The sequence below is a fragment of the Stegastes partitus genome, unplaced genomic scaffold, assembly GCF_000690725.1.
Source record: "Stegastes partitus isolate 25-593 unplaced genomic scaffold, Stegastes_partitus-1.0.2 Scaffold2080, whole genome shotgun sequence".
Lineage (NCBI taxonomy): Eukaryota > Metazoa > Chordata > Actinopteri > Pomacentridae > Stegastes > Stegastes partitus.
This window is the reverse complement of record NW_007579811.1, coordinates 68,172-88,894: the sequence shown is the minus strand read 5'-3', so window position 1 is coordinate 88,894 and position 20,723 is coordinate 68,172. Positions and strand designations below refer to the sequence as shown.

The 20,723-nt window shown below is 43.0% G+C and overlaps 2 protein-coding genes across 2 annotated transcripts in view; one reads left to right on the top strand and one right to left on the bottom strand.

The window, feature by feature from the left end:
• Positions 1 to 530: 530 nt before the first annotated feature.
• Positions 531 to 20,723, bottom strand: part of LOC103373845 (macoilin) — a 21,979-nt gene continuing 1,786 nt past the window's right edge. Inside the window, 11 exon segments of the mRNA XM_074465736.1 lie at positions 531 to 721; positions 2,032 to 2,206; positions 2,953 to 3,079; positions 4,344 to 4,514; positions 5,587 to 5,745; positions 5,842 to 6,310; positions 7,897 to 8,069; positions 8,374 to 8,497; positions 8,656 to 8,782; positions 8,952 to 9,093; positions 10,654 to 10,766. Of these exon segments, the coding sequence (XP_074321837.1) occupies positions 531 to 721; positions 2,032 to 2,206; positions 2,953 to 3,079; positions 4,344 to 4,514; positions 5,587 to 5,745; positions 5,842 to 6,310; positions 7,897 to 8,069; positions 8,374 to 8,497; positions 8,656 to 8,782; positions 8,952 to 9,093; positions 10,654 to 10,766 (1,971 nt within the window).
• LOC103373846 (serotriflin-like) lies at positions 15,076 to 19,750 on the top strand. The gene is made up of 8 exons (XM_008303852.1): positions 15,076 to 15,156; positions 15,276 to 15,279; positions 15,370 to 15,470; positions 15,688 to 15,778; positions 17,278 to 17,420; positions 17,577 to 17,671; positions 18,179 to 18,261; positions 19,623 to 19,750. The coding sequence occupies exons 1-8, from the start codon at positions 15,076 to 15,078 to the stop codon at positions 19,748 to 19,750; spliced, it is 726 nt and encodes a 241-aa protein (XP_008302074.1).

Below are 20,723 nucleotides of genomic sequence, written 5' to 3'. Positions count from 1 at the left end.
GGTTTAGAATATGTTACAGCTGCAGCGGGGAGCTCGTTCGTGACATCGAACGACAGCGAAATGTGTCTTTAATAAAAACGTTGACATGTTTTCCAACATCTCTGTTTACGTCGGATGACAAACATGAGGCATTTGGGTTCCGTTTTCTCTGGACTTTGTATTTCGTTCCTGTGTTCTGCAGCAGAAGGCGTCAGATCTTCCCTCTACAGGCTCTGGACAAGCAGCCGTGTTGTGCTTTTCTCTGCTGATTCAACGACGATACATAAAAACTGTGCCTTGAGCAGCTCTGCATATTAAGATACCTCATTTTGGAGTGAAACTCTTCGACCCACGTGGGAGGAAATGTACAGGGTAATATCAAGTTAGCACCGGCAGCGCAGCAGAAGGCGTTCGACTCGTGGAGGCCCGTTCCGGTTCCACTCGCGGCTGGAAGTAGACGACGTCACCGTGTCGTTTAGCTCTGGTGATAAACTCCGCCGGGTCTGACGGGGAGGTCCTGGGGGGGGAGGAGGGGGAGTCGACGGCGCCCCTCATTTCTTCAGACACTGGTACATCAGCGCTCGCGGGTTCAGCATGTAGCGCTCCGAGTTGAGCAGCTTGGTGAGATACTGAGGCACCGGAGGACGAGGAGCCATGTAGGACACGCCGGGGCTCACCGCCATCACCTCCGCGATCTTCTGCTTCATCTCACTGATCTCCCTGTCCTGCTTCATCACCTTATCTGTCAGACACACAGAAGCACACATGAGGACACGGATACTGTACGGAGTGTCACTAACAGGATTTCTATTCATTTATGTTGCGAGAAAATGTAGAATTCATGATTCTCCATCGACAGAAAACCTTCTTGTGCATCCATATGGACACTGTGGCTCTAAACGCCTCTAATGACCTATAAGTGGATTAACTCTCTGAACTACCAAATTCACCATCAGGTTTGAAAGGCATGTTATCGATTTCTTTTTTAAAATCAACCAAATGCCACCATCTATCAGAGCCAGTAACTGTAACAGGAAGTACTGGAGTCTATCCCAGCTGACTCAGGGTGAAGGCAGGTTCACCTGGACAGGTAACCAGTCTATCACAGGGCTACACTTAGAGACAGACAACCAAGCACACTCACATTCACACCTACGGACAATTTACAATCACCAATTAACCTCAGCATGTTTCTGGACTGTGGGAGGAAGCCGGAGAACCCGGAGAGAACCCAAAAAACATCTGACAGCAAGGTGCAGAAATATGATACCGACACATTAAGTAAAACATGCAGAACTTGGTTTGTCATCCAAATAAATTATGTATAAGCTTCATGAAGTCTGGAGGAAACTTGTGGTCTGACTGAAAGCAGCGAGGTGGTGAAGGAGCCAAGCCAAAACATGAAGCGCTTGGTCGCCACAAAGTGGTGCTATTGGATCCATCAGAACCTCATCACTTGTTTCTTGGCCTACTTTTACTCAAATTAAACGTCTGATCCGATGCCAGTTTTCCAGATATGTTGTTAGAGGACACGTGAACAAACACACAGGACTAAAAATGAACCGGATCTCTTCAGCAGACAGTTAAAAGAGTCACAGGAACTTAAATGTAAATGCTGCTTTTGTCATTTTGACACTTAGAGACAGACAACCAAGCACCCTCACATTCACACCTACGGACAATTTACAATCACCAATTAACCTCAGCATGTTTCTGGACTGTGGGAGGAAGCCGGAGAACCCGGAGAGAACCCACGCTGCACGGGGAGAACATGGAGACTCCACGCAGAAAGATCCCGGGTGTCCTCACTGGGACGTGAACCGGCGACCTTCTAGCTGCGAGGCAACGGTGCTAACCACCGAGCCACCTTGCAGCGTCTAGTGTTATTTATTATTTATTGTAATCGCTTTTGTAATCGCTTTCATTGACTATCTTGCTCTTAATGTGGTTGTTTTAAACGTGCTCTACAAATACAGTCTGAGCTGAGCTGAGCTAAATGAAGCTCTACAGGGCGACAATGCAATCGATTCATTTCAGGAGCAGAGTCTGAACCTTGAGCGATCTCCAGCTGTCTGCGGGCGTCTCCCAGGGCAGAGAACAGGTCCAGTTTGATGCGAGTCTCGGCGCTCAGGTTGTACTCCAGATGCTGAGCTTTCTCCTGCATGGCCGACAGAGTGGACAGCAGCATGTCCGTCTCTTTCTCCACGCAGCGGTACTTTCCCAAAGCCTGAGTCCAACAAAAACAACATCAGCAGTGAGAACAAGAGCAAAACATCAGAGCGGCAGCGGCGCCTCCTGCGGCGACCACCCGAGGGAGTCGGTGCTTTGGTTTCCCAAGTATCTTTATTTATTTCTTTTTTTAAATTGTCATTCAGAGCTTCAGGTTGTGTTCATGGACAGTTTGAGGGGATTCACTCGGGGAACCAAAGCAGCGCCACAGAGCAACACGGGTTCCACACACGGACGATGAAGCGGCCAGCCATTCAAAAAACATGGAAGCTGCACATTAACAGTGAGATCCTTTGAAAGATGATTCTTTCTGTGTTAACATCATTTTGTGAAAGGTGGCCTGAACTGTAGAAGGTAGTGCAATGTTCTCATGAGAGACCAGGCTTCTGTTTCAGCATGCTTCATGGAGGGTATGTCGCTAAAATGAAATCAAATACCACACAGCAGGACAAAAACACCCGACGTGGGACAGAGACAGCCATACATTAATGCTGCATACTGATGTAGATGACAAAGTGCAATATGTTGACTGCAGGCCAAAATAAAACAAGATTACAAACACGCTAAATGCCCCCGATGACAACCAATCAAATGTCTATTTTACGACAAAAAGAATTACACACATAAAAAAATAAAAACAAACTCAAACAGCTACTCAAACTGACGACGACCAAGTACTGGACCACTGGAGACTCACAGACACTTAAACTCACAAGTTCATTCCCAAAGAGAGTAAAAGGATACCTCAACATCACTCTCTAGATCTACCACACGACTCTCTTTCACTTGACACTCCAGCTGCAGTTGTTTGTACTCTGTCTCTAGATCTTTAACCCTTTTCCTTAACATTTGGGTTTCACAGTGTTCCTGCCTGGTGTAGGAGACGGAGAAAATAACAGCGTTGAGTGGTGAGAGGTTGGGGGGGGGTTGGTTAGAAATGAAGACCAGTTCACACAGAAAGAAACATGACATTTCATTTGCAGTTTTTGTACATTTGTTTTTTCCCCCATTTTCAGCACATTTAATGAAATGAGTATAAAAGAACATGTTAACAGTGAGCAAACATGAGAAATATGCATTAAAGAATTAGTTTTACGTGTTGCTTGTCTGCTTTCTTGCAGAAAGTTTGATGAGGGAAAGTAGTCGATTAGCTTAGCTTAGCAAAAACACTGGGAGTAACAGCTTCTCTGGCTCCGTCCAAAATGTAATATTCAATCTTTATAACCCTCTAAATCAGCCCGGTGGGTTTAAAACACATGCTTCTTTCTTATTTTTTTAAATTGCCAGAATGGCAGTCATCAGTGTTGAGCTGTTCCATCAGGAAAATGAACCTAAACTAAGTCTAAAATGATCAGAATGTCTTGATTATGTGCGTCTCATGTAAAAAAAAACTTCACAAAAATATCCTGCAGTAACCACATCCTGCAAAAAACAAAAAGCATTGTGCTCCTCAGTGCAGCCGTGAAGTCATTAGTGACTCAGAGGAGAATATAAATACTCAGATTAAAAATGTGGTGACGCATCCATCGTGTGTGGAGTCAACATTTTTCTGGTAAAACATGTTAACACTTGAAAAAATGTAGTTTTCTAATTTTTGTAAAATCTAAGAAATCAAATAATTTTATTTTTTCCATTTTTATGATTTAGAATCGTGTCTTACAGTAAAAAAAAAAAAAACATCTCTCTCTTTCTCTAGCCGTGATGGTGCTGTTTCCGTCAAGGTGCAGGACTTTATAATGCAGCGAGTGAACATGTGACCGGAGCAGAAAAAAGACATCCAGGATCTACTGGGGGTTCAGAGTTTATCTATAAAAAACATGTTAAGTGGGACTATTTCCTGGCTAAAAACTGTCAAGAAACACAAATTAAACAATTAATGTGTTCCTTAATGAGCCTTACGGGAGCAGATTAGCAGATTTTGCCCCTTGAACAGACTGTTGTCGATCTACTCATCTAACCCTCAGCAAGAAAGCAGAAAAGCAGAATTCAAACTATTTCTTCAAATGTTTGGCTCATACACCCAAAGCAGCGTTTAATTTTAGTCAGTGGGATGCAAATGTAGATGCAGATTAATTTTCCAGGCACCAAATCAGCTCACTAACAGGGAATTTAAAGGTCTGGCAGGTGTGATTTACCTGTTTGTTAGACTCCGCGCTGTGCTCGCCGCCTCCTCCAGCTTCTGAGCCTGAAGCTCAGCCAACTGTTTCTCAGCAGAGAGTCTGGCCTCTGCCTCCACTCTGGTCTTCTTCTCCAGCATCGCACTGGTCTGCTTGTCCCTCTGCTTGGTTTTAGTCAAACACAGAATCCTGAAGAGGAGACACAACGCCAAACAAGGACAGTAAACAAATGGGTTACCGCCACGTGTTGGAGATGCGTCTCAGCCGACTTCAGAAACAGACATGAAATGTTAAACGTGCTGCTCGTCATCCTCGTTGTTGCCAAGTCACTGGAGAGCACCTTCCTCTAAAAAACTGGAGCATCTCTTATCAAAGCTGGTGGTGCTGATCAAAACTGCATAACGTGCTCATCTCCAACATGGTTTGGAGCCTCCGGCTGGTGAACGAGGCTTTGATGTGCTAAGTGTGTTCGGAGAACCTCTGTGACTGGATGAACTCAGAAAGTAACCAAGCCATTTTTACATTTATTTTTTCTCCTGTTCTGAATGTGCTTAGAGTGCTAATCTGTTTTTGCAGATAAAACTGTGGAGTCACATGTTGGAGGAAATGTGGGAGTGGAGGTACATCTCTACTGCTGTAGAAATGAAACGCAAAATATGAGAACAGGTTTGTGTTGATTCATTCAGCTCGGTTAAATCTGAAGATCTGAAGATGCAAAAATGTTTAAATGATGCACGTAGAATACGAGCTGGACCCAAAACAAGCCATTAATTAATTAATTGATTTTCCAGTAATGCTCTTCCAAGTCTTGTATGACAACAAACTGAACATCTTTCAGACTCGTTGCTGTACAGATGAAATACTTTCAGTGCATCAACGCGGGTTTTATTTCTGACATTTTACTGCTGTTTGATAAATAAGGGAAAAAAATCAATCACCAAAAATAATCTACAATAAAAATAAATACAGCTGCAAGTGGCAATAAGCCAGGCTTCAAGCACAGCATTTTGAAAGAAATATATAAATATATGTATATCTGTATCAAAAATACCTTAGCGTGATGTTTAGCTGCACCCTGCTCTAAAAAATCTGTCCAATACCTGTCGACCTAAAAACGCTGTTAGTGTGTCTAATACGTTCCGGCAGCATTTCCACCTGCATTCATGCCTGCTTGTTATTTATAGACTGATGTAATGTGTACAGCAGCCCACAGACGGAGCTGAAGACGAGCTCTCCCCGGCGGCTTTGGCGGATCACTCACTTGCTCTGGAGCAGCATGTTGGACTGCCTGAGCAGGGAAACTTCTGGTCTCAGGCTCCGCTCGCTGTTGGTCAGGTTGCAGATGTGACTACGCAGCTCCTGCTCGCTCTGCCTACTCGTCTGCAGCTCGCCCTTCAGCCTCCTCAGCTCCTGCTCCAGCCTGACGGATAAGAAAACAACTTTTTTTTTAAGCACCGGTTTACCCGTGGCAGGCTTATATTTAAGCTCAGCTGAACTGAACTGAATGGTGGCATACTTGCTTATCTGCTCAGCGTGGTAGCTCTGAGCCGCCGCCGCGCTCTTATCTGCTGCATCCCTGTTGGGGCTGATTGTTTTTGAGCTGGATCTCTGTTTCTTCTCCGTCCTTCCTGCAGGAGGGGAAGGAGTGTTCGTGCTGCCTCTGCGGGCTTTTGGCGAGGAGCTCTTCGGCGCCCGTGTGGCTTTGCCGCCGTGCTCCTCGTGAGGTAGGTTTTCTGGGGTTAATGATGGTTCCGGTCCTCCTGCCCCGCTGTGAAGCACGTCTTTGGACTCGGCCGCACCGGGTTTGGATGACGACGGCCGCCGGTTCGATTCGGCTGACCTCGCCTCCTGCGACGCCTTCTCTGGCGCTCTCTCCTCACTGCGGATCTGGAGGCAGTCCACGGTGTGGGCCTCATCGTGGGCCACCACAGCACCGTTCTGACACTGGTACTGACTCGACTCGGGCTTGATCTTCCATTTTGAACCTGCATGAATGGTAGAAAAAAAAAAGTCAACATCATCGCTCCACTATGATGCCAGCTTGACCTTAAAAACATGACGTCATCAGGTGTCAGTCAGTGACGTCACCTTAATTGATTTATTAGTTATGACAACTTGACATTAACCAAAGCCAGTGTTGGTGTTGTATGATTAGAGTTTAATGACTCGTCTGGATTGTATCACTGCACCTGAGATCGAGGAAAATATTCACGACACAATCATATTCGTGTCAAAACCAACTAGTCAAATGTAATGTTAATACACAAAGCTAACTAGTTTATTTAGGTGTGACAATTAAACAAAGACAGTTACGTTCACTGACTCGGTTACTGCAAAGTTTTCATCACAAAGAAATCTCAAACAATGTCAGCTTTGAATTAACAGTGACATAAATGACACCAAGAAGGAAGAAGGAAAACTTTCTGATACTGACACACTGACCAAAGTTCTTTACATCCAGTCGATCAAATACAGATTTTAGACTAATACTGTGAAGGAAACACTGAATGGCTTCACTATTTATTAACTTTCCAGCAACGTATTTCACAAGCTAGTTAGCTGAGAGTATCGTAAGCGATGGGGTTGGAGCCGCCCTGCTGGACAAACTGTGTCATGACTCCGTTTCTTAACCGGCATCTTTCTTTTCATTTTGCTGCACACCAGACAACACACATGCAGATACGAATATATCTGAGACGGATCAGTACTGGGACACTGATAAATCCATCTGGTTTCGGTGGTTCTCGAGGGAGCATCTAAAGAAGTAAATTAGGAAATTAGGAAACACTGTTTTTTAACCTTGGCCAATACGACGCCTTAAAGACAGAACCTGATGCTTGGATTTTAACAGCTCTTCCTTAAATCTGTCTCTTGTGGGTCCCCGAACTTTAAGTACCTGGGCAGCCTGGAGTACCCCATTAAGACCAGATAAGAACACATGATGTGATAGAAACATGTCTGCCCTTCCTCACTGAGCAAGTAGCTGCTTCAGATGACACTTAGTAGAGTTTACTGCAGCTTGAATCTAACAAAAAGAGTTTAATGTAAGTTTTATTCACAAAGGCTCCACCTCAGTGCCTAAACAACGAGAGTGCAGCATCAGAGTGAACTGATTTATGTGGATTTGTGTGTAAACAAGTATGAGAACTTAAATAATACTAATAATAGTCTTCTAATAAACTAAATGTCTGTCTTGTTTTATTCTATGGTTTTAGATAACACTGTACGGGTTCAACCAACACCCACTTCACAAGAGTCTGGTGGTTAAGATGCACACCACATAACTCTAACGTTCCTGTTTCAATCCCAGCTGGGAAGCTTTGCTATTGTATGTTGTCACCTGCTGAAAAAAACGCTGTTGTTTTAAGCAGCTCACGTCTGCACTGAGTCGCTGCCATGATTGGGGATCAGACAAACAGTAAAGCATCACCTCCAGACACTGACACCTGTGATCTCAGAAGTCAGCAGAAAAAGAAGTACGACTCAAACAAAAAGAAAGTTTAACAAAAAAAAAAAAAGCTGCAGATTGTAAAAATGTAAATGCCTGGATGGTGCAGGTGCACCGACTTACTGCCATCTGCGGCAGTCTTGGGGTAAACCTGCAGGCCCGGAGGGAGCGAGTGCTGAAGGAGGTGCATGTGGAAGTCGTTCTCGCTCTGCACGGCTTTCTGTATGCGCAGCTTAAAGATGTTGGTGAAGTAGCAGGTGGCATCGAACCCCAGATAAACTACAGGATATCCGATACTGAAGGAGAACACAGACGGAAAACAGGCCAGTTAGAATACACAACAGGACAAATGCTTGGTTTTTATCACAAACAGCACCAGAATCTGACATTAATTATTACTCTAATAAAGGATCTGTACACCTGAGCATCCCACACAGTCATTAGCCAGCGGGGGTGAAAAGATGAATTTAATCCATAGATGTAATCAATGGTGCAGACAAACAGGCCGGGCATCATAAAATACGCTATTAGCTCAATTCCACTGTCATAAATCTGTTTAACGAGGGTATTAAAAGGCACATTTGTGTCCAATAAACATACCAGTGTGCAGCAAATAGATGAGACAGGTTGGCATGAGAGGTTTTAAGGTCTTTGAGCCGAAGTGAAGCCTCGGTGTAAACCAGCAGGATCCACAGCGACACCGTCGATATACAGATGCCTTTTTCTACAGACAAATATTAAACAGTCAGATGATGGAGAGATGCTTGTTTCAAATCAAATTCTGTGCAGCTCACTAGAAAACCACCATTACACAGATTAATTATTATGAGGGGAACATTGTGTGTGTGTGTGTGTGTGCAATGAAGTGAACCACACACTCACCTGTGTGCCATATGTAATTGAATAATACATAGGTGCTCGCCACAAAGAACAGCCAGTGCAAAGGAACAAAAATTAAACAAAAGATGTCCAGCGTGAAGGCAGCACAAACAAAAACAACACAAATAACCTGAAAACAAACACAAGAAAAACAGAAAGAACACACTTTAGTAAAATGCACTAAATTCATTCATGGTGTCCGTGTGTTTAAATGTCAGCAGACTACTACACAGCAGTGGCTGGATTATCACCATCAGGCCACCGCACGCAATATGAAACCACACAGCAGGAGTCCTCACCAGCCCGTGGCAGTGGAAAGTGGTGTACACGCTCCCAAAGAAGAGCCAGCATGGCCACAGATACTCCAGCCTGAATTCAAGGATGAAATCTGCCAACAGCACCAGCGTCCACATCACCATGAACTTCAGGAAAGTGTACGCGCTGCAAAGAGAGGCAGAAATCATTTTTTAAAAAACGGCAAAAAGAAGAAAAAAAAAGTCCATCTTCATGTGTGACCACGTGGATGCATTCAAATAAAGGGACACAGTCAAGCCCCCCGATTCACACATTAAACACACATTTAAATACGACACTAAACCTATAATTGAGCAGCTGCATGTGGAAAATACAGCGTGTCCTTTTAAACGGCGGCACTGAAGAACAATGACTGTTCCCTCATTTTATTACGCGACCACAAGCCAAACAGGAGCTGTGGCTTCCTCCTTTGTTCTGCTCATCCATAGGCTGCTATCACATCGCCCCTTCTTTGTTTGGTAACCATGGCAATATTTCATCCGGAGGAGAGAGGGAGCACCACAGCATCCTACGGCAACTTCACATGATTTTAATTTCACATTTAATTGACGTACTTTAATTTATCTCACGGGTATTTGTGTTTAAGGTGTCAAACGTGCACATTAGAATAAATGTATTACAAATTAAACGATTTAATCTGGAGGAATGAGAGGGGCAGAGGGGATATAAATTCCTCTTTTATGTTCAATTTAAGAACACTCGGTTGCATTTTTACACAGCTGACAAGCGTGCAAGTCATTCAACAACAATAAAACCCTCTATTTAGGTTAAAAAGGCACTTCAAACAGCATTGCAAATCCGTAAAACAAGTTCAAATTTTCCTAATAATGCTACTGGAGGAGTGAATTTCAATGCATCCATGTGGTATTTTTAAATTTAAGTACCAAAATCTGAAAAAGTGACAGCAAACGGAAGCAGTATTTATTATTAAACAGTGGGGGAAAGAGATAAAAAGGATCATAACATCATCCAAAATTCATCATGCAAGTTAAAATCTGCCATTTCCAGTAGAATCAATACGTCCAATATGTCTGACAGTTCTATCAAAGCAGTCAAGCGTGCAGATGATGTGAGAAGAGAGCAAGAAAGCACACAAAGAGACAGGATTTTAGAAGTGGCCAGATTGCAAATTCAGGAAAATATCCTCAGAACAAGGCAGTGGTTCAACCTCCCGTAGAAATATCACGGCTTTGTCCTGCTTCTGTGGAAAAGATGCACACTCAGAACAAGTGGTTTCTTTCTTCTGTGGCATTCTTTTCTTGTCTGGAGGGTTTTTAAATTCTGCTTTTATGTGCAAAACGAGCTGCTTCCCTTCGGGCACGTAGGAGAGGATGCACATGAGAATATTTTTAGTGGATGGAGGAACCAGTGTGAAAGCAGACTGGAGCCGAAGCAGGCCGACGTCAACTTGCACAGCTGCTGCTTTCTCGTCTCTCCTGTAAACAATGTAGGATGAAGTAACTCCACATTTTTTTTTTATTTTTTTTTTTGGTTGCTGCTGAATTCAGCCGCAGTGGGGCTCGGTACTGCTCCCGGACGGGTCGGTGTGAGCCCGGCTGAAAGTGACGGGATGCAGACAGGTGAGCGGGATGACGACGGCTGAAATTCACACAAAGACGGACACACAACAAAAGCCGCCGCCGCCGCCGCCGCCGGGGCGACGCGGCTCGCGGCGCTGCTCGCTACCTCTCAGACAGCTTCTCCGTGATTTTCAGCTTCTTCATCTTCCGTAGCCTGCTCGCGTCCACATAGCGTTTCTTCATCTTATGGCTTCTGCTTCCTCCGTGCTGCTGCTGCTGCTGCTGTTGTTGTCGCGGCGGCAGAAAGCAGCAGCGGCGGCGAAGGAACGGAGGAAAAAAAAAAAAGCAGGGCAGAGATAAATAAAACAAACCCTCCTGGCGGACGAGGATGTTCACTTCAACCTGTGATGATGTCTGCGAGCGCATACGGGAGGAAGGGCGCATGCGCAGTGCAGGTTGTACCTACAAGTGTTTATCGCAGGAGGGGAGCAGACGAACACGCTGTACAAATGTGCTGCAATAATTAATGGCACCAGCAGCTTTATAGGAAATAACACGCGGGCTTTTAATAAATGCAACAATAGGAGTGCATTTGTTCTGGAGGTGCTCCTCGGTGGAGGCAAACACAGAGGGCCCCGTTTCATTCAAACCTCATAATTGCACCGTTTTATTTCTAATTACAAATGTGACAAACTGTGCTCTCTGCAAAGCATGTTCAACCCATGTCCCCCATTAATATCACAGTGAATGCCCAATTAAAAAAAAACAAACAAAAAAACAAGCCTCATGAGAACTTAGCAGATGACAGCAACAAAAGAACAAAATATGTTTCCATCGCTGTTAGTCTCTCAGAGTCAGTCTGTTCTGTCCAGAATGGTCTGGCTGCACCTTCTTATTATGCTGCTACAGGGGGGATGATCAGGCTAGTTTATATTTCTTTAAACCAATCCAACCCATATTGGGCGGAGCTACAGCTGTCCCTAAATTTTTATTGGCCGCCTCAGATCTGACCTGAAAGTCTGATATAAAAGTTTCACTGACTGCAACAGGAGCTGCAAGGTGGGTCAGTTGGTAGCCAAGCAGCAAGAAGGTTGCTGGTTCGTGGTGAGGACACCCGGGATCTTTCTGTGTGGAGTCTCCATGTTCTCCCCGTGCAGCGTGGGTTCTCTCCGGGTTCTCCGGCTTCCTCCCACAGTCCATAAACATGCTGAGGTTAATTGGTGATTGTAAATTGTCTGTAGGTGTGAATGTGAGTGTGCTTGGTTGTCTGTCTCTAAGTGTAGCCCTGTGATAGACTGGTTACCTGTCCAGGTGAACCTGCCTTCACCCTGAGTCAGCTGGGATAGACTCCAGCCCCCCATGAGGATTAAGTGTGTAGAGATGATGGATGAATGCAACACTGAGGCCTTGTCCACAGTTAGCAGGGTTTTTATAAAACCGAATATCCCCCCCCACACACACACACATCACCTTGTTTTTAGAAAAAAAATTCACCACACCATAAGTGTGTTGTTCAGCACATTCATAAGCATGCAGAACCTTCAGGTGGCAGTAGTTCCCCAAATCCTGTCCAATCAGAGTAAGCTTCCATTTCTCGAGCTCATAATATAACCGTCCTTAAAGTCAGTCTTGTAATTGGAGCAGTATCTGGGCCTGGACCAGAGACAACGCCAACACAGTTCTGAGGGCATCCGTGCTGTTTCCAAATGTAAACACAGGTCGCATATGTGATGTAAGAACAGATTTTGTGGCAGGCAGTGACGTTATAAAACCTAAAACCCCGGTTCCTGACGTCCACATGCAGACGCGTAAATGGAGGATTCAGAAATCTTCACTTTGGTCGGAGGTTTTTGAAAGGATCGTTTGTGCTTTTGTGTGGATGACAGGCCAAATCATACAAAAATATCATCTTTTTCTAATGCAGCATTTTCTTTTTGCAGCAGGTTTCTGTTTATGCAACGCATTCATGTGTATGCATGTCATTGGCCTTCATCGGCCACCGTGAGAAACACTCTTGCTTGCTTCTTTTTCTTTAAACCAATCATTATCAGATTGGGTGGAGCCATGATCATCCCAAATCTCATAATTCAAGTTCATTCAATGAAACTCTGATCTAAAAGTTTGAGTGAATGGTACTGTGTGAAAGTACTGTAAAAGCAAATTCTAGCACTGGCACAGCGCTGTGCAGAGCAGTCTGACTGCACCTCATGGCTGACTACAACAGTCTTGCTTGTTTGTATTTCTTTAAACCAGTTATTATCAGATTGGGTGGAGCCATGATCACCCCTGAAGTCTAAATGGTCACCCCAGATCTGATAGGTCAAGTTCAGTCAGTGAAGCTCTGCTGTAAAAGTCTGAGTGAATGCAACTATGGCACAGAGTGAAAGTAAAAGCATAACTGGATGACTGTACAGCTGTGTGTCGTAGCGGCCAGACAGCTGGTGAGCACGACAAAGCATGAAAACAGACCAAAACCGCTGCCAAGTGGTGAGAAACAAAACTTCTTGTTGCAGCGAGCAGTGTTTTGGAACCTCAGACTGACTTTACCAAAGCTTTAAGATATCATTTTAAATCTATGAAGCCACGAGTATCGGATGGCGGTTGTGTTTTTCATCTCTTTTAGCAGCTTAAACGTTTTTCTCCAAAGCTGCCCTTTATGTGAAGGTGTTCTTTTCTTTCTGCCGTTATCTGCTTTTCTTTGTGCCTCAGAACATATTTTTATCGTTGACTTGAACTTGTATTGCATTTTCCTCCCTCTTTGCCCCTCAGTGTTAATAAATACATCCCCTTTATTATAATGGCTGTTATTTGTATTTATGTATCAGAGGAAGGTATCATAAAAACATTTCTCTCCCACCTTTAGAATTTCTATACTAAGCAGCTCTGAGATGTGATTGTGGTCTAAGGCACAAACAAACAAACAAAAAAGTATTGAGATGTGGTGCTATTAATAAAGCATTCAGGCCTTTAGCCTCAGATGTCCAGGCTGAACGGCGATACTGTGGACGACATGTGTTCAGATCCTTCAGTTAAAGCTGCAATAATCAATGCTTTTATATTAACAATGGATCAAACTCATAGAAAATGATCATTCAGGTTCCTCCGTTATACAGTGTTTTTGCTTTTATTTAATATCACATTACATGCCATGTTAAGCACTTAAAGCTACAACAAAGCATCACATTTAATCTTGTCGTCCATTTACTGAGGTGTCATACAGAATTATAGTTTTATTTTTCTGCTCCTTCACATCTCTTGAGCTCCACGACAATTCAGAGATAACACTTTTACAAATAGATTACAGATTTAAATAAGTGTTAAAGTTATCCAGCCGTATAATTACAATTACAAGCAGCATCATTAAGGTGATGACTTTTAAATCCTGAACACTTGTACTTTTATTACCTAAAGTATATTAATGCTACTAGTTTTGTATTTTTATTAATTTACTCATTGACGAGCAATGAAGAGAGAGATTTGAGTTGAATTGTTGTTTTCAATAAATTGCCTGCTCACAACCTTTGGTCTCTTGTTCCCATTCCTTCTTTCTGCATTTTGAGGCTCTACTTAGAACCTTCCTAAGATCCAACAGTGCAAAATGCAAATTCATGCAATTTTTTTAGGTGGTCTTCAGATTTTGATCAGGACTGTATGTTTTTATTTTCCTACTGTTTTAGAATTAGCAAAGCCTCTAAGAACTATTTACTGAACCCTGCTTGCTTGGAGGATTCCTGGAGGAACCTTTTCCAGCTCCATGTGGCGAAGAGGTTTTTGGAAGAACCTCTAATAAGACAAAAGAGGTTCCTGGAGGATTCTTTACAGGGTTAGCTGTCGGGACACTTCACACCTGCAAGATGGCAGTTTGTAGTTTTTTTGGCATTAAATTATGGCGCTCTTTTGAACAATAATAATAATAATAACGACTAAATACAAGTTGTAGAGAATGATTTTGCAAATTAGGATCTTTCTGCCGACAGATTTGTCCACAAAAGACTCTTGACGCTGATGCCAAGGTTCAAAATGGAACCCTGAAGAAGAACCTTTCTGAATGGTTCCTCAGGAGACACCTCAAAGCTCCTCAAAGCTCCTCTACTCCCAACAGCATGTACTCTGTGTTATTCTCTGACTGCAAAGCTAATTTGTCTTGACGATAAGGTTGAATCTGAAAGCTGTATGGACACAAACATCGAGGTAATACACACTTAAATCATCATTTGCTATCTTTACTGTGGGCAGTGTTGTGTAACCTCTGCGGAGATTTAGCGACGCTGTTCTGTCAAAAAGTTTCCCACAAGCTGGCAAATCTATTAACATGCCCACTTTTACTTTAGTATTTAATGCTACTGATATCTGCTGTTTTCGAGGTATCGCTGTGACTCTTTATCACAGATGTGCAGCGCAAACACGGAGCTGCAGTTCTCCATTTGTCACCAAGGACGTTTCACAGGTGCTCCACTATCTTCACTTCGGTCCAAATAAACTAAGATGTCCTTGAAATTTTGCGTGTTCAGTTCCCACGTGTCTGTGTGGTCCTGTGCATATAAATCACACCTGTGGCTCTTGGAGGTTGACAGTCCTGGATTTAGCCATGTCTCTGTACATTTTTTCCTTCCTGTGTGCCCTCGGCCTCGTTGCCGCCCTCCAGGTGCCAGATGTGGAGCCTCTGGGGGTAAGTAAAATCAGATCTCCTCTACGTATCGTGTGTACGTTTTTGTGAGAGTTTACTTCTGGATGGTGCTGTAAACTAACCGTTGTTTTCCCTCTCGTCTTTGAAAATCACACCTGAAGGAGGGTGAGTGTAACTGCAACTCATAATCAGTCATCACTGAGATTCTGTCCATGCATTCATACGTTTTGATTTTTTTCTCTTTTCTTTTTTCAGGCTCCGTCTTCACCACTTCCTCAGAGAAGAATGAAATTGTGAACAAGCATAACGCCCTGAGGAGGGGAGTCCAACCCACCGCTCGCAACATGAAGAAAATGGTAAAAACTTCCTAACGGATGCCGTTTATATCATTTCATCATTTCCAAAGCATAGCGTGCTTGACTGGATGCCAATAAAAAGATTTTAACCTGACCACGAACTGCCCGTTGATCTTATCGGTTTGATTAATAAAGAAAAACTAAATGATTCGGTGAGCGTGCCGTAGCCGTGGACATGTGCTGATTTAGTGGCTGCTCTGTCCTCTGCTCCCTGCAGAGCTGGAACAACGAGGCTGCAGCCAACGCTCAGAAATGGGCCAACACCTGCTCCATGCAGCACAGCCCTGCCAGCTCCAGACAGATCAGCAGTAAGTTCCTCATAACACCTCTCTGGCTTTTTAAAAAACACCTTACAGAAGTCCGACACACTGACACGCCACCGAAACAATCTGTGAGAGTTTCTCAGCATGTTTGACCCGTAAAGATCTTTTTTTTTTGAGTATTTTATGCCAGAAATGACAAAGAATCCTTATGTTAGGAGGGTTTGTTGTTTTTAGTAAAGGCAAAAAAATCTTCTGTAATAGTGGCTGTGATTCTGCACTGGAGCCCAGACTGGTGGGATTATTTAGTCATTAGTTTTTAAAGAGAACATTGTAGAGACTCTGACTAAATCATTCACATCTATAGAGTTTAGAGGCAACTACACTCAAGGAAGTTGGTTTCTGCAGTGATTAAACGAGAAGAAAATATGGTGGCAAGTTGTAAGCAGTGGTCTCACAGAGCAGTTATTTCTGTTATACCCGACAGCTCTACCAAACATACGACCCTGTAAATATGACTTTAAAAAACAAAAACAAAAACAAAACAACAGTTGTTACCTGTTATTTTTTCAACAGTTTACTGTTATTTTACAGGTTTTTCTTCTCAAATTACAAATAGTGTCCAGTAAAATCACAAAATCAGGTATAATATAAAATACTATGCATGATGTCCACATTAAACATCTTCATTATTGCTGTTTTACAACGTGTGACACCATTAAATATCATTAGTTTACAGCTATCTGATATCATTTTAACCATTTAAAAAAATAATAATTACAGTATTTGACCATTTTTAACACTTTTTGGCACAAGGCTGTTGGATTTTCACAGTTTTTTATTTTATTTTTTATTTTTTTACAGAATACTCTTTTGCAGTGTACTTTTAGAAGGATTGTCATGGGGGGGAGGGGGTTTGTTAGTTTTTTTTATTTTACTTTCCAAGAGGTGTTAATTAAATTAGTGGTGGTGTTGGACTAGATTTATAAATGTGAAACAGTTCTCTGGTTCCGTGCAGTCCAAGTAGAACATCATGTGAGACGATGATATTTAAGAAGGAAATATATCACAAATCAAGTTGCAAATGCAAATATCTGTAAGACAAACTGCAGTTACACATTTTCACCAATTATTCTGCCCCATGTACGACTGTTTTTCTTTTTGTTTTAAGTCTTCTGTAGTTGCAGTAGTTGGTCAGAAGTGTGCATCACATCAGAGGCAGGAGATTTGGCTAATCGGTGACTGACATTCAGTCTAATCAGGTCATCTTTAAGAATCAGCATCACTTCAGGAATAATCTCTCTCTAAAAAAGAACTTTATATTCTAGTGGATAAAGCAATACACTGAGAAGCCATTAAGTTTCACTAAAGTGACCCTCTAGTGTCTAATTGTCCTCAAAAATGAGAGTTGAGGGCAGACAGGGTTCAGCTCGTACGAGGACAGTTTTCATTCTTCTTTGCAGTCGTGAGTGGCGCACATGTTCATTATGGGGTTTAGGAAGTCTGACAGAAGGTGAACAATCTCTCTTGCTGCTCTTTACCTGCAGCTAGCGGCTGTGGAGAAAATCTGTACATGTCCAGCAGCAAGAACACCTGGACCAGCGCTATCCAGCGGTGGTACGACGAGGTGAAGGACTGGCGCTATGGAGTGGGATCTGTCAACGGAGGAGTGGTCGGACACTTCACCCAGGTGCAGCTTGTTTAAGGACTTCTGAATAATTTATGTGCTAATTAGCCACCATCTGCTTAAAAATACAACATTTTAAAAAAGGCCCAAAGAAGATTCATTTGTCCAAACAGTGAATGTAGTTCTGCAGGTCTGACCTCGTTTTTTGTCTCTGCACAGATTGTTTGGGCCACTTCTAACAAGATCGGCTGTGCCAGGGCCTACTGTCCCAACTCCAAATACAAGTACTTCTACGTCTGCCACTACTGTCCACCGTGAGTACCAAGCGTTTTGCAATACTGATGCCTGATGAAAAGTGCATGTTTTCTCACTTCAAGTTAATATACGTGACAGATTTTATGTGTTGTTTGAGTTAAACGAATCCAAGCCGTGAACCTGCTGCACATCTGAGTAGAAAGAACATAACAAAGTCGAATAACCATCCTGCTTTTCATCCTGTTTCTGATGTTTTCTCTTTCTGTGTCATAGTTATTATACACTTCAAACCACGACAGCCTACTCTGAGTGCTATTCTAGTACAACTTATGTTAAAAATTACCATCAGGAACACTTTCTGATTTGAATATCATGGATGCAACTAAAGCGCTGTGATGCATGCAATAAGGAGAAATGTGCAATTTGCATTAAATCTGTCTTCCTACACCTCGCTGAGTGGCCATTAAATGGTCATTTAAATACGTTCTGCTTTCTCAGAGGATATTCGTGACACGTTGAGTCTTTGCTGTTGTGTTTAATATTTGATGGTCTGGCCTACATTACAGCGGGAACTACAACTTCACGAACCCCTACAAGTCAGGAACCTCCTGCGCCGACTGCCGCAACTCTTGCGACAACAAACTGTGCAGTGAGTAATAAATACGGTGCTTTAGTCCAGTGTTCTTATTGAAAGTGGTAGCTTGGAGTTGTCCTGTACACAATAGACATGAATTATTTCATTAATATTAATGATAAATGAAGTTTTGGAAAGAAAAAAACTAACAAAACTGAAAGCATTAACAGAAAACAATGAATATGTTTTTTGTTTTTTGTTTGACTCTGCCTACTGAGAACCAATGATGTATTTTCTGTCCCCAGAATAACTGGAAGAGACATTTGAACGACACACAACTCTAATCCGAGCAGCGCCCTCGCTTGAGTTATGGTATGTTTCTTATTTGTGAACAGTTCAAAAGGTGTTAAACATTTATGTATGTATGTACAGCTGAAACCAGAACTTAACATCACTGTATAAAAGGACACATAACTTTTTTTTTCTCACTATCTGACATTAAATCAGACTAAACTTTTCCTGTGTTAGGTCAGTGAGGATTACCAACATTATTTATATTTGCTAAATGCCAGAATAATAAGAGAGATAATATTTTTTAGAGATTTTTTTTACATCCACTAAGATGCCTTCAAACTATTTGGGAAAGCCCAGATGATGATGTCATGGCTTTGGAAGTTTCTGATAGGTTAATTGGAGGCACACCTGTGGATGTACTTTAAGGCTCACCTCGAACACACTGCTTCCTTTTGTGGCAACATGGAACATCTAAAGAAATCAGCCAAGACATCAGGAGGAGACCTGTGGACCTCCACCAGTCTGGTTCATCCTTGGATACAATTTCCAGATGCCTGAAGGTTCCACGTTCATCTGTTCAATCAATTATATCAAGTATAACCACCATGGGAATGTCCAGCCATCATAGCGCTCAGGAAGGAGACGGGTTCTGTTTCCCAGAGATGAAGTGTTCTGGTTGAAATGTGCGAATCAACCCCAGAACAGAAGCTGAAGACCTTGTGAAGATGCTGCTGAAGCTGGTCAGAGAGTCATTATCCACAGTGGAACCAGTCCTGTACCGGCATGGGCTGGAAGGCTGCTCAGAGAGGAAGAAGACATCACTCCAGAAGAAACCCAAAGAAAGCCAGATTACAGTTTGTAGATGCACACAGGGACAAAGAGCTTCATTTGTGGAGACATGTCCACAATCAACTTAGACGATACCAGCTTGAAAAAGTGTTTCAGTGTCAAGTAGACTAAACGTTTTATGTCTTTTTGGCAGTTTTGAACATTTGTTTAGACGAAAACTGTGACTAGAATTTTGCTTTATGGTCCAAAAATATGTAAATAATTCTTGATCTGCCTTTCTTTTAACTTAAATGAAATCTATTTATTCTTTTTTTTTGTGCTGTCACTCATGCCTTCTCTTTTCTCTCCCACAGCCAACCCTTGTCCCTCCACGGATCAGTACAGCAACTGTCCCGAGCTGAAGCAGCAGTGGGACTGCAGCCACAAGGACGTGGCCTCCTGGTGTCCGGCTTCCTGCAAGTGCACCAGTCAGATCAGCTGAACACCGCAGGCACTCGGACTCGCAAGCGAGCTTTAATAAATGGACCCATCAGTAAAACTCGTGTTTGTGTTGTGCATTGTAGGTACTTGTGTGTTCTGTGCTGTTGGAAAGTAAAAAGGTGCCTCCCACATTTACTTTGGCACAGCAACACAACAAACCCTGCCTCAAGGGCCAGGTGGCCTTCGGAAAAATAATTTAAAAAATCCCAAAGCAAAGCCAAGAAACATCCACAGTGAGACCACACCTACTGGCACTGGCTAATTATATCTACCACTGATGATAAAGTCTCGTGTTTTTGGAACATTCGACAGTTAGGCGGTATAAATCCAGGACTACAGCCCAGTGTTGTATTGTGCTTTAACAACACTGTACCGAAGCACACTTTTGAGGGACTTTTAAATAATTACATCTTGTGCACCATCATATCCAGATCAGCTGCAACATCGAAACTGCAGACAGGTGACGTGAATAATATTGATCATGGGATACATTAGACAGCAAATGAATAGTCCGAAAGCATGTGGATCTGAAGACTTTGATAAGGGCCACATCGTGACGACTAGGAGACTGAGTCAGAGCGTGTTTAAACAGCAGGTTTTGTTGGGTGTTCCGGGTATACAATAGTTAGTCGCTAACAAAAGTGGTCCAAGAAAACACGGCCAGTGAACTAGCAGCATGGTCCTGAGCACTCAAGGCTTGTTGATGCATGTGGGGAGCAAAGGCTGCTCCTGAGAGAGCGACCTGAGCACAATGGCTAAAAACCCTTAATGCTGTTACGACAGACGGGTGTCAGGACACGCAGTTCTCTACAATTCCCTGCGTATGGAGCTGCGGACCGGTCAGAGTGCCGATGCAGACCCCCGACCACCTTTAAAAGCCACTAAAATGGGCACGTGGGCTTTAGAACTGAGAGACGGTGACCTGCACGGTGCCTGTGCATCATTTACTTTGGGGGGAACAAGGCAAGCCGGCG

Coding starts and splice junctions, on each gene's coding strand:
- LOC103373846 (XM_008303852.1), top strand. CDS start 15,076: ATGTCTCTGTACATTTTTTCCTTCCTGTGTGCCCTCGGCCTCGTTGCC. Junction 15,779..17,277: donor CAGCTCCAGACAGATCAGCA/GTAAGTTCCTCA, acceptor CTTTACCTGCAG/CTAGCGGCTGTGGAGAAAAT. Junction 18,262..19,622: donor TTGCGACAACAAACTGTGCA/GTGAGTAATAAA, acceptor TCTCTCCCACAG/CCAACCCTTGTCCCTCCACG.